Source organism: Macaca nemestrina, chromosome 16 (assembly GCF_043159975.1).
Source record: "Macaca nemestrina isolate mMacNem1 chromosome 16, mMacNem.hap1, whole genome shotgun sequence".
In the NCBI taxonomy this organism is placed as follows: domain Eukaryota; kingdom Metazoa; phylum Chordata; class Mammalia; order Primates; family Cercopithecidae; genus Macaca; species Macaca nemestrina.
The window spans coordinates 100994830-101011229 of NC_092140.1; the positions used below are offsets into that span (position 1 = coordinate 100994830).

The 16400-nt window shown below is 42.4% G+C and overlaps 1 protein-coding gene across 1 annotated transcript in view; it reads right to left on the reverse strand.

The window, feature by feature from the left end:
- Positions 1-16400, reverse strand: part of LOC105490236 (poly(ADP-ribose) polymerase family member 4) — a 92725-nt gene that overhangs the window by 9820 nt on the left and 66505 nt on the right. The window contains exons 28-32 of the mRNA XM_071081530.1: positions 13190-13270; positions 12126-12221; positions 11393-11515; positions 3443-4501; positions 257-356 (exon numbers count right to left, since the gene is read on the reverse strand). Of these exons, the coding sequence (XP_070937631.1) occupies positions 257-356; positions 3443-4501; positions 11393-11515; positions 12126-12221; positions 13190-13270 (1459 nt within the window). The remainder of the gene's footprint in view (positions 1-256; positions 357-3442; positions 4502-11392; positions 11516-12125; positions 12222-13189; positions 13271-16400) is intronic.

Sequence of the window (16400 nt, forward strand, 5' to 3'; positions counted from 1 at the left end):
TTCTGAGATTTTTTTTATAGCAGTTGGTGCTATTTATGCTAATAAATTTGCTCAGATAATACCCTAATTAGTGGCAAAAATATGACTAGAAACCCATCTCCCATTTCCTTTGATGGTTAAATATAATTCCATTCAAATATAACTTTCATAATTATTACATTAGTACACTAGTTTACAAAATAGTTTACAACAATTAGGAGCATGCTTATGAATGAGTGAAAATAATGACTTAATAAATGGGAAGATAGTGACTTACCCAGAGATTGAATGCCTTTTTGTTTAAGAAAGCTGTGCAAAGCATTTGTATCAAGATTTAATATAAGTCCCAGTTCTGGTGTAAGTTTCCAGAAGCCATCCTACAAAATTAAGAAAACGAATGCAAGTTATATTATTCACATTTTATCACATAAGTTATGTAGTGGGGGAAGGAGAGAGGCAAGGGTTGAAAAACGTATGTTCACTACTTGGGCAACAAGATAATTAGAAGCCCAAACCTCAGCACCACACAGTATGCCCATGTAATAAACCTGTACATGTACCTCTGCATCTAAAATAAAATTTTAACAAATTAAATGAAAAAAGAAGTTATGTGATAAATATAAGTTTCCATTAATTTAATTTCAGGCCGGGCGCGGTGGCTCAAGCCTGTAATCCTAGCACTTTGGGAGGCCGAGACGGGCGGATCACGAGGTCAGGAGATCGAGACCATCCTGGCTAACACAGTGAAACCCCATCTCTACTAAAAAATACAAAAAAACTAGCCAGGCGAGGTGGCGGGCGCCTGTAGTCCCAGCTACTCGGGAGGCTGAGGCAGGAGAATGGCGTAAACCCGGGAGGCAGAGCTTGCAGTGAGCTGAGATCCGGCCACTGCACTCCAGCCTGGGCGACAGAGCGAGACTCCGTCTCCAAAAAAAAAAAAAAAAATTTAATTTCAGTTAAAGTGTTTCTGATATTTTTATTACTGTAAAATAAAGTTCTTCATACACTAGTGACATAGTATTGGTTGGCACCTCATAAATGCTATGAATACTACATATCTGCTGGCATTTATAAAAAGTGTGGGAAGAGGCTCATGTGTGGAGATTGTTTTAAGTGGTACTTTTTTTTCTTCTAGCAATGCTTTATTTCATTTTTTATTGATACATAATACTTGTACGTATTTTGGGGTACACATGAAATTTTAATACATGCATAGAATGTGAAATAGTCAGGTCAGGGTATTTAGGATTTCATCGCCTTGAACATTTATGATGTCTTTGTGTTGGCAACATTTCAAATATTTTCTTCTAGCTATTTTGACGTATTCAATGTATTGTTAGCTATAGTCACCCTACTGCGTTGTCAACTAGCAATGAGCATTGAACCAGTATTTCTCAAACTTTTAAATAGCATGATTCCCACTTTAAAAAAATCCCACTTTATTGAAATATGATTGACCTACAAAAAGTCACCAATATTTAATGTATACAACTTGATGTGTTTGGAGATAAGTACACACCCGCGAAACCATCAAACCATCACTTATCAATGCCATAAACTCAGCCACCACTTCCAGAACTTTTCTTTCACCCCTTTTGTTTTGTTTTGTTCCCTTTTGTGGAAAGAGTACTTAACATAAGATAGACCTCTTAGCAAATGTTTAAGTATACCATATCGGATTGTCAGTCATAGGCCCTGTATTGTACAGGCCTATGACCTCCAGCATGATTCCTTTTGTTTAACCTAAAAATGTACCCTGATGTAGTCTGAAATAAGAAAATGACAGTTTTTTTCTAAGTATAAAATTGTTACATTAAACATGTACTTTAAAACTACCTTCCCTGCACCCCCCATCATCTGCCTGCCCCATTACATGCAGAGGAGGGTGTGCTAAGCCTGAACTTGGGAATATTAACCTCAAAGGAAACAGAATCCAGGCCCTAGGAAAACCAACACAGGGAGCAGAAAGCAGGGTGTGGCCCTAGGCAGGTGCACAGGTTGAAGAATCTATGGCAATACCTTGAAAAATGACAGCAGTAATACTATGTACCAACCCATAGAGAACTGGTACCAAGTGCTGTTCTTTTATATGTTTAGCCACTTCCTGCGGAGTACTATTGTTGGGAAAAAGCTGAGTACTGGGAGGGAAACTGAGGCAGGGCTTGCATAATGTCCTCTGGAATGTGTCTAGACTTGCTGGCTCCTTGCTTCTAGCCTTCCTAGGCTCCTATTCCCATTATCTCAAGTAGCAGAACATGTTCCATATAAATGCTAAACCATCACAGCTGTAAATCATGTGCTTAATGCAACATGTCCTTTCAACCTCCACATTCCCACCGCCTGTTTCTTTGTTGGATTACCAATAAATACTGTGGGCTCCCAGAGCTCGAGGCCTTCGCCGCCTCCATGATAGCGATGGCCCACTGGTGTCCCACCTTTCTCTCTCAAACTTTTTCTCAATCCTTTGACTCCACCAGACTTTGTCACCCCCATGACCTGGTGTTGGGTCTGATCACCCCAACGACTATTATCACACCCACACTGGAGATGAGACCATGGTGGCACAGAAAGGTGAAGCAATTTGTCTAAAGTCACATAGCTAACCAGCAGCAGAGCCAGGAGTGGCCATGGGATCCGCACTCTTGACCACCGGCAGTATGCTCGCGGCAGGCTTGTGCGTGCACTGTCTCAAGTAGGGAAACTGGGCAGCTGTCATTATCCTGTTTAAACCTCAAACCCACTCTGTGAAGTAGACACTATCATTATCTCCACTATATGGATGAGGAAACTGAGGCTCAGACAGGTTACCTGACTTGCCCCAAATCACAAAGTGGGCTGGGACTCACACTTACTTTTATGCTACATCAAGGCCTTTCCATTTCACTAAACGACTTTACATCAAAACAAATAATCGCAGGTGCAAGATTGGGTCTTAGTACCAGTGCAGAAGCCAAATCTACAGGGTGTTTATTAGCATAACAAACGGAATGATAAGCTCTAACACAATATACATGCTGAACAATAGCTGTATTCCCATGACCTTATGTGAAAATATTTAGAGTATGTACAAGTGCTTGTGCTATACTTCATAGTGGGAAATTTAAATGGATTACAATTACATTAGTTCTAGAATCTAGGAAATTAAGATTTCACCCCATCATCTGTTCGGGGATGTTCATTTTCATGTGAGGAATAGTAACATTCACCAGCATGAGGTTCTGGTCTAATGTTGGTAGAGAAACACCAGCCAGCATCAAGCACACTGTTTCGTTCAGCTGTCTGTTTTGTTTTGTAGCAAGAGTTCCTCAATGAAAGAAGCAGTATGACTTATACCCCAGTGCACAAGCCCCTTACTTCACTACAGACTGACGATAGACAGTTCCTTGACCGGCTGCTTTGAGTAGCACTGTTCTAAACTATGAAGCCAGCTAATCACAGATTTAAGGAGAAATAAGACACATACCTCTGTCTGTAGACTGAAGAGTTCTGTCCAAGGCACAGCATCCTGCCAGTGTTGTGTGCACACTATTTCATCCTCCTCTATTACTTCCGGAAAGCATGGGATACTGTCATCTGCTGTATCACATTTTATTTGTAAAAAGCAGCTGTCTAGAAGCACTTCTGATAGTTCATGACTTTCTGTTTCAGAACTTTGAAAACCAAAGCCAGGCAAGTGACTTCCTTCGAGACTGCCTACTGATTCTTCTAGAAGACAGAGATCTACTGGGGTAGTCCAGGACTGACTGCAAAGAGTCTTAGGTAAGGCAGGGGCTATTGGCACCCTAAGGTTGGCAGTCAAAGAGGCTGCGGAAGGTTGAAAATGAAAAGGAGAGGAAACAGAGGGATGATAAGACCCAAAACCTCTGATGGGATCAGGATCTGTAGGAAGAGAGAAATGAGGCTGGGGAGAATCTAGCTCAGGGAAGGTGCCAGCAGAAGGCCTGGGGGTATAGCCTCCAGGAAGTGGGGGTGGAGCAGGCTGTGTGGAGCTCAATGAGCCCTCTGAAAAAGGAAAGCCACAGAAGGGTACATAAGGTACTTTCTGGAGAGGCCCTGTGGGATGAGATGCCGACTGTGGGATCCAGTCAGCACAACTGCCAGGCACAGGGCCTTGGCTGAATAGAGATGCAGCCAACTGTCTGGGAGGAGGAGCAAAACCAAAACCAGCTCCCTGACCATGGGAGGCAAAAGGCATGGAAGCAGGACTGTAAGAGCGGGCAGCCGGGGGAAGAGAGGAACCAAAGGCTGGAGCAGAAACACGAAAAAAGCTAGAAGTAGATGTTTCCAGTGGACTGACTTTCCTAAATAGTGGTTCAGTTGCTGTTGGTTTACATGACTCTGTCTGACTTAAATCCAACAGCTTTTCCACACCTTCACATTTCAAACTTGATGTAAAAGCTGATAGTACATCTAAGCCATCCTCTTCAACATCTTCAAAAACTTTTGGCTGAGATAATTTCATTTTTCTTTTAGCCCGTTTGGATGAACGTACTTCTTGCCACTCAGAGGATGCTAAAAGAGACTGCCCAGAAGAGAGAATTATTAATGTAAGGAGAAAACACAGAATAAAAAGCACAATCAAGCAAACATTCTTCTTAGCACTTGACTTCCCACCCACCAGGCAGTTGCTCATCCAGAATCAGGATCATCGATATGAGCTGGGATGTTGAAAATAACACCAGTGCTGGGTGCGGCGGCTCACGCCTGTAATCTCAGCACTTTGGGAGGCCAAGGAGGAAGGATCGCTTGAGGCTAGGAGTTTGAGGACAGCTTAGGTGACATAGCGAGGCTCCATCTTTACAAAAAATAAAAAATTAGCCAGGTGTCGTGGCTCACGCCTATAGTCCCAGCCATCTGGGAGGCTGAGGCAGGAGGAGTGCTTGAGCCTGGGAAGCTGAGGCAGCTATGAGGGCAGATTTGTACCACTGCTCTCCAGCCTGGGTGAGAGGGCAGCACTCTGTCTCAAAAAAGAGAGAGAGAGAAAATAATGCCATCAGAGACATTCAAGATCATTTTAGTACAAGGCCCTCTTTTTCTAGACGTGGAAGCTGAGACCTGGAGAGAATATCAGCAATCAATATATTGAAAGACCTTCTCTCGCAGTTCTTAGAATTGTGGAATTTTAAACACCCCTCGTTTTACACAGGAGCAAACTGCGGAGCACAGAAGTGGCTTGCCCAAGATTTTACAATGAGCAGTATCACAGTGTGTAAGTTAGGCCTCAAACGAGACAGTCATTTGAAGTAAATTATTCCGGTCTTTTATACTGTTTTACAGTAATATTAAGAAAATGAGAAAATGGAAGAACGTTCTCAAAAGCTTTATTTAGTTTTGAGACAGAGTCTTGCTCTGTTGCCTGGGGCTGGAGTGCAATGACGCAATCACAATCACTATAGCCTCGAACTCCTGGGTTCAAGCGATCCTCTTGCCTCAGCCTCCCCAGTAGCTGGGACTATGAGCATATGCCACCACGCCCGGCTAATTTTTAAATTATTATGTGGTCTCATTATGTTGACCAGGCTGGTTTTGAACTCCTGGGCTCAAGTGATCGTCTCAGCCTGGCCCCTCAAAGTGCTAGGATTACAGGCATGAGACACTGTGTCCAGCCAAAAGCTTTAAAGTAATTAAATGAACATATAATTATACCAGAATATGAACAGTATGTATGTAAAACAAATTTTGAGGGATGCTGTATTACTATTATTGTTTCAATCTAAATGTAAAGAGTGTTCCTTTAAAAGTTGCATGTATAAAATCCAGCTTTTTTTTTTTTTTTTTGAGACGGAGTCTCACTCTGTCGCTCAGGCTGGAGTGCAGTGACCGGATCTCAGCTCACTGCAAGCTCCACCCCCCAGGTTTACGCCATTCTTTTGCCTCAGCCTCCCGAGTAGCTGGGACTACAGGCGCCCGCCACCTTGTCCAGCTAGTTTTTTGTATTTTTTAGTAGAAACAGGGTTTCACCGTGTTAGCCAGGATGGTCTCAGTCTCCTGACCTCGTGATCTGCCCGTCTCGGCCTCCCAAAGTGCTGGGATTACAGGCTTGAGCCACAATGCCCGGTCTTAAAATCCAGTTTTATATGGATGACAAGTCCTTGATATTTTTGAAATAATTAGCCTGTAATTTTACCTGTGAATATGAACTATTTAAAAAAGGAATAGTCCTTTCCCAACTCAAATTTCAAGTATACATCTGAATAATTAATATTATAGAACATATGAAAAGATGTATTTAAAAATAATGCTAACCAGAGGTTAAATTTTTAAAAATTAGAGAAGCAAACTGGAAAAGACCAATAGTGATAGACTAGAACTATCAGATATTAAAGTCTCTTATAAAATTACAATAATTATAGTAGATGAATCAAGGAACAGAGTAGGCAAGTCCAGCAATAGCCCCTAAAACTGAGAATTACTACATTATGAAGGTGGCATTTCAAGTCAACAGGAGGAAAAGGAGTAGCCATCTGGAAAAGAAAAACGTTTGTTCCATATCTCTTATCCTATGCCAGGATAAATTTCAATCGGATGAAAAATTAAATGTAAACATGAAAACATAAAACTATTTAAAGAAATAGTGGGAAAAATTTTTAAAGTATAATCTCTGACTAGGAAAGGTATTTCTAAGCATGATGAAAAGCAAAACAACACTAAACAAAAAGAAGAAACACAAAGATTAAAAATTTGACAGCATTAAAAAATCTGCATGACAAAAAGATAATAAGCAACATCAAAATAACACGTGGAAAACTGGGAAACACATTTTCACAACTCATAGCACAAAGGGCTAATTTCCCTTAACAGAGAAAGCTTTCCTAAGATAAATAAGAAAATGACTAAAATCTCAATACAAAGATAAAAGACATGAACAGATAACACACAGGAAGGGACACATAGGGCTGTAAGAATATAAAACATGCTCCTCTTCATTCATAAAGAAACAAAAACTTATAAGTCACCAACCAACATGCTTCACCTGTAAGATTTGCAAAGATCAAAAATCTGATTAAGTCAGGTATTGTGGAGCATCCCAGCTACTCAGCTACTCAGAAGGCTGAGGTGAGAGGATCGCTGGAGGCCAGGAGTTCAAAGCTGTAGTGCTCTGTGATACAGCCTGTGAATAGTCACTGCACCCCAGCCTGCGTGACAGAGCAAGACTCCATCTCAAAAAAAAAAAAAAAAAAAAAGAATCATACTGAGAAATATGGGTTATTTTTGTTTAATTTTATAAAATTGCTTCTTGGATAGTATTTTGTATTTTTCAGTAGAGACAGGGTTTCACCATGTTGGCCAGGCTGGTCTTGAACTCCTGACCTTGGGTGATCCACCCACCTTGGCCTCCCAAAGTATAGGGATTACAGGTGTGAGCCACCGTGCCTGGCCTCATTATGATTCTTCTATTGGCCAAAATCACTCACTTGCTTCCTCTTTCCCTTCCCCACCTTGATCACCTAAGGTATGGCCCCCAATCTTTATGGCAGCAGGGACTGGTTTCATGGAAGGCAATTTTTCCATGGACAAGGGTGGGGCAGATGGTTTTAGGATGAAATGATTCCACCTCAGATCATCAGGCATTAGATTCTCAGAAGGAGCACCTAGACCCCTCCATGCGCAGTTCACAACAGGGTTCGAGGCTCCCATGAGAATCTACTGCCACTGCTGATGTGACAGGAGGCGGAGCTCAGGCGGTAATGCTCGCTCACCGCCCCTCACCTCCTGTGCAGCCCGGTTCCTAACAGGCCACGGACTAGGGGTTGGAGACCCCTGATTTAAGGAACAGCATGGGCTCTGGACCCTCAGCTTCAGTGCCTTCAATTTCTTGCTAAGAGTTATAGCACTGAATTTTACAAATGATTTACTTTAAAAACTTGGATTAGGAGCTAGGTTTTAAAAATCTCTGCCTCTTGCGTCTTCTCAATGTGCTTTCATGAGCGGGAGGGAACAAAGTGGACTCGGGGTTGGTGCAGAAGACACTGAGCCTAAGCCCAGGGGTAGCTGCGGGAGGACACAAGCACCCAGCACAGAGTGCTGTTCTTGCTGAGCATGTCCCAGCAGAAAAGGTGTTGCACTCCCTGGAAGGTCTCATTTCACAATGAAGACGTATCAAATAAGGAAATACCCCAAGTTTCAGTGAGTCGGGAAGGACCAAACAGACCCGGTTGTCCCGGGCTCTATCGTGGCTGGCTTCTGTTAGTGAATTCGGTGGAATGACTCCATGCGGAATGCTGCAGGTGCCACATTTTAGTAAAACAGATACTGAGGGAGAGTAACAGAGGCTTGACATTTTTGCTAAATTAGATGGTCCATTCAAAAAAATTATTGCAGCTAATATAAATTTTCAAGTCATCAAGCTAATGGATAATATTTTTCATCTGATATGTTTGGATCCGGAAGTATTAAGATCCAAAGTATTGGCAAATATACTATGAAATAATTTATCACCACACTGTATTAAAACGTAAATTAATGTAGAACCAAATAACTTCAAAAATTTCTATAAACAGTCCAGGCATGGTGGCTCACTCCTGTAATCCCAGCTACTTGGGAGTCTGAGGTAGGAGGATCTCTAGAGCCCAGGAGGTCGAGGCTGCAGTGAACTATGATTGTGCCGCTGCACTCCAGCCTGGGCAACAGAGTGAGACCCTGTCTCAAAAAAAAAAAAAAAATCTATAAACAACACACGTGCACTATGAGAAAATTAGAAAATACAGGCAGACACAAGTAGACAGACACAAAGAAGAAAATAAACACCATACAGAATGTTATATCTGATCTCTGGCATATATCCCTCCAGACCTTTTCTGTGAACAAAGTACTTATGTGTGTAGCAGAGCGTAGCGGCATCTCTCTTATTTTGTTAATTTAATTTTTATTGTGGGAAAAATGTATATAACAACGTTTGCTATTTTAGTCATTTTAGAGTTTAGTGGGACGAAGCACATTCACACTATTGTGCAACCATGACCATCTCCATTTTCAGAGCTTCTTCTGGATGTGTGTTTTTGAAACACATATAAGGTAAGTATATATTTTCCAGGGCCCATTTTAATAGTGAGTCTCTCTTGTTTCAAGGACAAACAGTTGATTCTTAATTATACATCATCAAACTGATTCTTAATTATATATCAGGTTTTTTTTTTTCCAAAACAATGCACTCCAAGGGCCCCTTGTGCCATCACAGAGAGGCCACAGGTCACAGCCCCTCAGCTTGGTCCCTCGCTTTCCTTCAAGCAGCCCTGAGCCCCGTTCTCTGGCTGACCTGGAAGTCTGAACCAGCGTGGGAGCCCACGATATTGCCAACATCTGCCCTGCCTGTGGGTGAGCCTGCAGGGCTGCCTAAGCCTGGCTGAATGTACCTCCAACTTCTCCTGATTCCCCAAACTCTTTGCTTGTGTTGGCTTAAAGTATTATTTTTCTTTCATGGGCAATCCGTGCCCATGGTTCGAAATTCAAAATATACAAAAGGGTGCACTGTAAGAAAGCAAGGCCGGGGGCGGTGGCTCACGCCTGAAGTCCCAGCACTTTGGGAGGCCAAGGCAGGTGGATCAGGAGTTCGAGACTAGCCTGGCCAACATGGTGAAACCCCATCTCTACTAAAAATACAAAAATAAGGTGAGTGTGGTGGCACGCACCTGTAATCTCAGCAACTCAGGAGACTCAGGTACGAGAATTGCTTGAACCCAGGAGGCGGAGGTTGCAGTGAGCCGAGATCATGCCACTGCACTCAAGCCTGGGTGACAGAGCAACACTCCATCTCAAAAAAAAAAAAAAATTAAAATAAAAAAAAAAAAGAAAGCAAGTATCCCTGCAAACCCAAGGCCACTTGTCAGCTTTCTGCCCCATCTGTTTGGGCAACAGTGCCCATTTCAGACGCTTTGGTGAATAATAAGTACAGCTAATATTTATCGAATATCTGCCACAAGCTAGACATGTGTTGTAATGGTCTTAGAACTCTTCATAACCACCTAAGGTGGATTTTATCGCCCTCCCCACTAGCGCATTGGGACTGGAGCACAGGGAAGGTCAAGTCCCACAGAGTGAAGTGTGGGCTGGGGTTCCGACCTGAACAGTTGGCCATAGTGCCTGTGATCTTAACCACTATATTTTACTGCCTTTCAATCATCTACCTTTTGTGATCTTTGCCAACCTGACACAGTTAAAAAATAAAAAGGAATCTCATGGCAGTTTACATTTTAACTTCTTTTAGCAACGAGATTGCACATCTTTCATGTATTATTTTCTTATTTATGATCAAATCCTTGCTCTGTCACCCAGGCTGGAGTGTAGGGGTGTCATTTTGGCTCACTGCAACCTCTGCCTCCTGGGTTCAAGCATCCTCCCGCCACAGCCTCTTGAGTAGCTGGGATTACAGGCATGCACCACCAAGCCCAGCTAATTTTTGTTATTTTTTTTGTAGCGACAGGGTTTCACCATGTTGCCCAGGCTGGTCTTGAACTTCTGGGCTCAAGATATCTGCTGCCTTGGCCTCCCAAAGTGCTAGAATTAAAAGTGTGAGCCACTGCGCTTGCCCTAAGAAACTTTTTGTAGAGATGAGGTCTCCCTTTGTTGCCCAGGCTGGTCTCAAACTCCTGGGCTGAAGTGATTTTTCCCACCTCAGCTTCCCAAAGTGCTGGGATTACAGGCATGAACCACGGTGCCTGACCAGATTTTAAATTTTTAAATTTTGGAAATTTTAGTTTTTTTAACCTAGAGACCCAAGAGTGTTGTCAGCACTGCTTTGTTCCTTTGCTTTTGAATTTGTCTTCCAATTTTTATTTAAGCCACATTTTTCAATTTCTATTATATTTCTGGTTATAAGGGCCACAGTATAAAGCACTATAAACTTTAAGAAATATTGGTGGTGAATTTAGATTATTAGATAGCACTTTATGGATAATTTCATGACAAACCTATTACACTACCTAAATGACTTTAGCTTCCTGGCTGACAATCTATTTGCCCATGATAGAAGCGTAGCCACAGGTGTTCTCTTTTGGTACTACACAGCTCCATTCATACGCCCTGAAGTCTCTGTCTACACAGCTCCATTCATACATTCGAAGTCTGTCTACACAGCTCCATTCATACACCCTGAAGTCTCTGTCTACACAGCTCCATTCATACATTGTGAAGTCTGTCTACACAGCTCCATTCATACATTGTGAAGTCTGTCTACACAGCTCCATTCATACATTGTGAAGTCTGTCTACACAGCTCCATTCATACATTGTGAAGTCTCTGTAATGCAACATGATGTCATTCAACATTTTATAAATGCGTGAATATTTTCCATCATCAGGGATACAACAACTTCTTCATGTATAGGTATTAAGGGAGCCATTTTAGCAAAGGGTTCCCTTCATCTTCGTGAACAAACAAAAGCACAATATCAGCTTATTTGGTGATCAGCGTTTACCTGGTTCGTGACGGCTTCTTGGGGCTCCCCCTGCCAGCTCATGTAGGGCAGGAAGTCTACATCTTCTTTGGCAATAAGTTCAGAAACTTTTGGAATATCAGGAAAAGGCGACTCATTCTCATCCTATATTGAATCACAAATAGATTAAATCAAACAGACGTTAACCAATTAAATGATGACGACACACTCTAAAGCCTGTGGGTGTTGGTGTGGGATACGCTGGTGTGTGGGACTGGGGCGTGTGCCATGCGCCACAAGCGTGAGGGAAAGTGGGGAGGTGGAGTCGCTTTCCTCTTCACGGAGCGCTGGCAGGTGCTGGCCACTGTGCTGGGCACGTTAGGTGAATTTTTCCTTAAACTTATGAAGGGGGAAGGGGCTCTCAGGGAATCCAGGCCTTTTCTATTTTTTGAGGGTCTTGGATTAATAAAAGACGATCAGTGCCAAAACTGTAACAAAATTATATCTGAAAAATACACATTAGCTAACTATTAATGATTATAACATTAAAAATGATAACATACTCAAGTCATTTAGAAAGATCACCCTAAGTCCCAACACCGAAGCCCCCCATGACTAGGAGGCTGGGACTTGTGGGGTCTGCTGGCCTGTCTGCACCCCACACTTCACAGGCCCAGGGCGTGGGAGTCGTCATTCACCATCAAAGCAAGGGTAACTCTCTTAATGTGAAAATATAAATAAAATAATTTAATCTCGAATTAACAATAATACATACCCTTTTCTCAACTGCCACAAAGCTTGTAAATTGTGTTATGAGAGAGTTTTCTTTACTGAGTTTAATAATCAGAGATTTCAAGGTTTGTTTCTTCATCTAGGATAGAATAAAACATAAGTCATGTCCTGTTTTGTTTTTATTTAGCTATGTCAATAAATCATCTTAAGATTCATATATTTCAGACTGAATATTGAATTGCAGGTCTCATCTCAATCGGTGGCTCAATATTTCCTTTAAAATGAGATGCACCGACTTAGTCATAGAAACTGTCACTCTCCATTATTCAGCTCCCCGTAGTTCACAGAGAGCTCTCGCAGGCCGTGGCCTTCCTCATTCTTTCACCATCTGTGGCTCCCAATTTAAAGCTGAGGAATTGGAAAGACGCAATGACTTGTTCAGGACAAAGGGGCCTTAAACAAAACAGCACACAGAGGCTGCCAAGCCAGGGGCATCTGAGGGGAATAGGGAGACCACCAGGTGACTGTCTGTCACTAGAACTGACTGTGGGGGTCTCTAAGGCCTGCTGTCACGCTGGCACCTTCTTGTGGGGATGGCGTTGAGGACTAACGCGTGCAGCCTTGTTGAAGGTCTCATCCCTGAGAGAACAGCGGGCAGTCCCGGAGGCCTGGCTGAGGGCCTCTCTGCTGAGGCTCTGGTCTGCACAGCACGGGGGGGTCGGGTGGACTTTGGCAGGTCACTCAGCATTTCACACGCAGGCCTCTCCTCAGTAAGACGGGAACACTAACGCTACCACACGAGAGATCTGAGGTGACGTCCACTACAGGCGCTCAGCGAGTGTTCTCTGAGCCCTCCTCGGACTTTTTCTGATGAGTAAAACATGACAGAATTTTCCGGAAACCACTGCCATCCACTATTCTGTTAATTCATTCAACAAACATTTACCACACACCCCACATCCCGGGCACAGTGTCACAGATACGGTGATGAATGCCCTGACGCCACAGTCTGCACGCAGCTGGCCTCACTTTCCATTTCCACAGATAAATCAGTGTAAGAACGCTCAAGAAGAATGTCTAATCGTTTTTACAATGGAAAGAACAAACCTCATGACTGGTTTCATTTTCGTGAAGAATGCCATCTTCGTAATCTCTGATTAGAGCTCGGGCTGCCAGCTTGTGGATCATCTGTGTTTAAGCAGCAAAGGCAAAAAAAAAAAAAAAAAAGATTCATATGGCTTCTAATAAAAGACGTGCAAAGAACATCATTTTAAAAATTGAGGTATAACCTGCATACAGTAAAATGCACTCCTTTTAAATATACAGTTTGATGAGTCTTAGGGGATGTATACAGTTGTGTGACCACTGTTGGAGTGAAGGCCCAGAACATTCTCTTTACCCTGAAAAGTTCCTGTGTGCCCCTGTGTAGCTTCCTCTAGCCCTGGCAGCTCCGCATCTCTTTTCTGTCCCTAGAGTTTTGCTTTTTCTATAAAAGGCCATTTTGCTGATTCATTTTATTTAAAAAATTCAAAACTTCTTTTCTACCATAGGAAGAACTGCCTTGGTGCTGGGATGCCCATTCATGAACATGGCCTGCACTCTGCAGGGTGAGGACTGCCCCACCAGGTGCTTCCTCTCCAACAACTGAGAGACGGAACTTTCCTTAATTCCAACTCTTGTAATTTTGTCATTGATAAGGCTGCTTCTCACAGAGGAAGAACAACTTGCTGTGCCTTTATGGAAAACGACCTCTTCCCAGGTAAAATTATTTTACCTTCTTTCCCCCTTAGATCTAACTTCTAAAAATACTCTTTTAATTTATTCTCCCTTATTGTTACCCACAAAGATCTAATTTTTAAAGCAATATTGAGCTTAAGTTCTATACATAAGTCACTGGCAACTAATAAGTCAGTGATACCGATTTAATGCTGAAAAGTAAGCAATACATTTTTGACAAAAAACCCAGCAATGTCTGGGAAATTATTTATCTGGTTACATTAACACTCCTTTGAAGAAAAAACTACATAGATAGCATATATAGGCTAGGAACTTTCAAGGCCAAACTATAGTGGATTCAGTACCAGGGCAAACATCGCAAACTTCTTAGTAATAATTTGTGATATTGTGATATGCAAAAAAAGCTAAAATAGGCCACCCCAAAAAGATACTTTCTTTGGCATATTTTGAGATGTTATTCAGAGGGACAGCAGACACAGGAGTAGCTCTGGAAAGCAGTCCTTTTGTAGGGAATATTTGCATCTGCAGAGGAATCCTATGTCAGTGAAGTAAACAGCAGATGCAAACAGGCTTTCTCTGAGACCCCCTTATCTGCCTTATCCAGATTTAGGAAAGATGAACTCCCAGGAATAAGAGGCTAAAGTCTGATACTTTAAAGGGATCATAGAGAAACTGTTACCAGAGGTGCTTCTATTCTCTCTGAGAGCTGCTGCCTGCCAGACTTCATCTGCATCACAAGGAAGCCTTTGCTCACCATGTGTTTCCTCCCCTATTCCTCCTACAACCTGTCCCCACCTACCCGCCTCTGTACAGTATAAAACTTCACTCATCTGGCCCTTCTTTGAGTCTCATGTGGCTCTTGCACATATAACGAAATCTGCATGTCTTTTCCCCTGTTCATCTATTGTTGGATTATTTTATAGACCAAACATGGAAACTTCAGAGGGAAAGTTTGAACTTCCCTACAGACATAAGAAATATATATATTTGTTATTCCTAACAGGACCCTTCAACCACACCTGAGTTTATGTTAATGAGGTGACCTTTTGAAAGGCCCTAGGATGAGGGCTGGTTGCTGGGGAACTAACCATATGATTAGAGGACTGGAACTTTCAGCCCCACTCCCCAACCTCCAGAGAAGGCACAGTTAATCACCAATGGCCAATGATTTAATCAACCAGGTCTTTGTAACGAAACCTGCCTTAAAAATCCCACCTAAAGGGGTTCAGGGAGCTTCTGGGTCGGCACTCATGTGCCAGGAGGATGGTGCACCCCAACTGTATGTTAGACAGAAGCTCCTGTGCTTGGACTATTCTGGGCCTCACCCTATATACCTCTTCGTCTGGCTGTTAATTTGTATCCTTTATAATATTCTTTGTAATACATGAGTAATACTAAGGTAAACATTTCCTGAGTTCTGTGAGCTGTTACACAAATTAGTGAACCTGAGAAAGGGTTGTGGAAACACTGACTTGGAGCTGACCAGAAATGTGGGTAACCTGGGGACCCGCTACTTGCTACTGGTGTCTGGAGTGGGGACCAGTCTTGTGGGACTGAGCCCTCACCCCGTGAGACCTGTGAGGTCTGTGCCAACCCCAGGTGGCTAGTGTCAGAATTGAATTAAATTGTAGGACATGCAACTGGTGTCAGAGAATTGGTTGAGAAAAACACATATCTGGAAACCAGAAATGGTGTGAGTATTGGGGAAACAGGAATTTTTTCTTTCATAATTCAGTTGCTTTAATCAAAAAAGGAAAATAACCCACATCCTCAATATACAATATGATCTACCCTTAGTCCATTTATATATATATTATAATTTCTATTATATTATAGAATTATATCTATTCTATAATATAATAGAAATATTATAACCAATATTTCTAAATAGCATCAGTAGGCCAGTGGCATGTAACTTTTATTGAGTCATGAACATCTTTGCGAACCTCTCTAGCAAAATTTCCATGCATAAATGGCATATTTTATTGCAGTTACTGCCACCCACTGATGCCCATATAGACACACCTAGACCCAACTACCCCAGATGAAGAAGGGCTGTGTTAGAAACTGAAGGAAAGTATACTCATTTGTACATACAGCCCATCTCCATGTTGTGTAATGAAATTTCAACACAGGAAAACAACACAGGAAGTACAGACAGCAGGGGTATCCAATCTTTTGGCTTCCTTGGGCCACAATGGAAGAAGAAGAATTGTCTTGTGTGACACATAAAATACAATAATGATAGCTGATGAGCTGGAAAAAAAAACTTGCAAAAAAATTTCATAAAGTTTTAAGAAAGTTTATGGCAAGATGGCCGAATAGGAACAGCTCCAGCCTCCAGCTCCCGGCGTGAGCCACACAGAAGACGGGTGATTTCGGCATTTTCAACTGAGGTACCGGGTTCATCTCACTGGGGCGTGTCGGACAGTTGGTGCTGGTCCGCGGGTGCCGCCCAACTAGTGAGAGGTGAAGCAGGGCGAGGTATCGCCTCACCTGGCAAGCACAAGGGGGAAGGGAATTCCTTTTCCTAGCCAAAGGAAATTGAGACACACAACACCTGGAAAATTGGATAACTCTC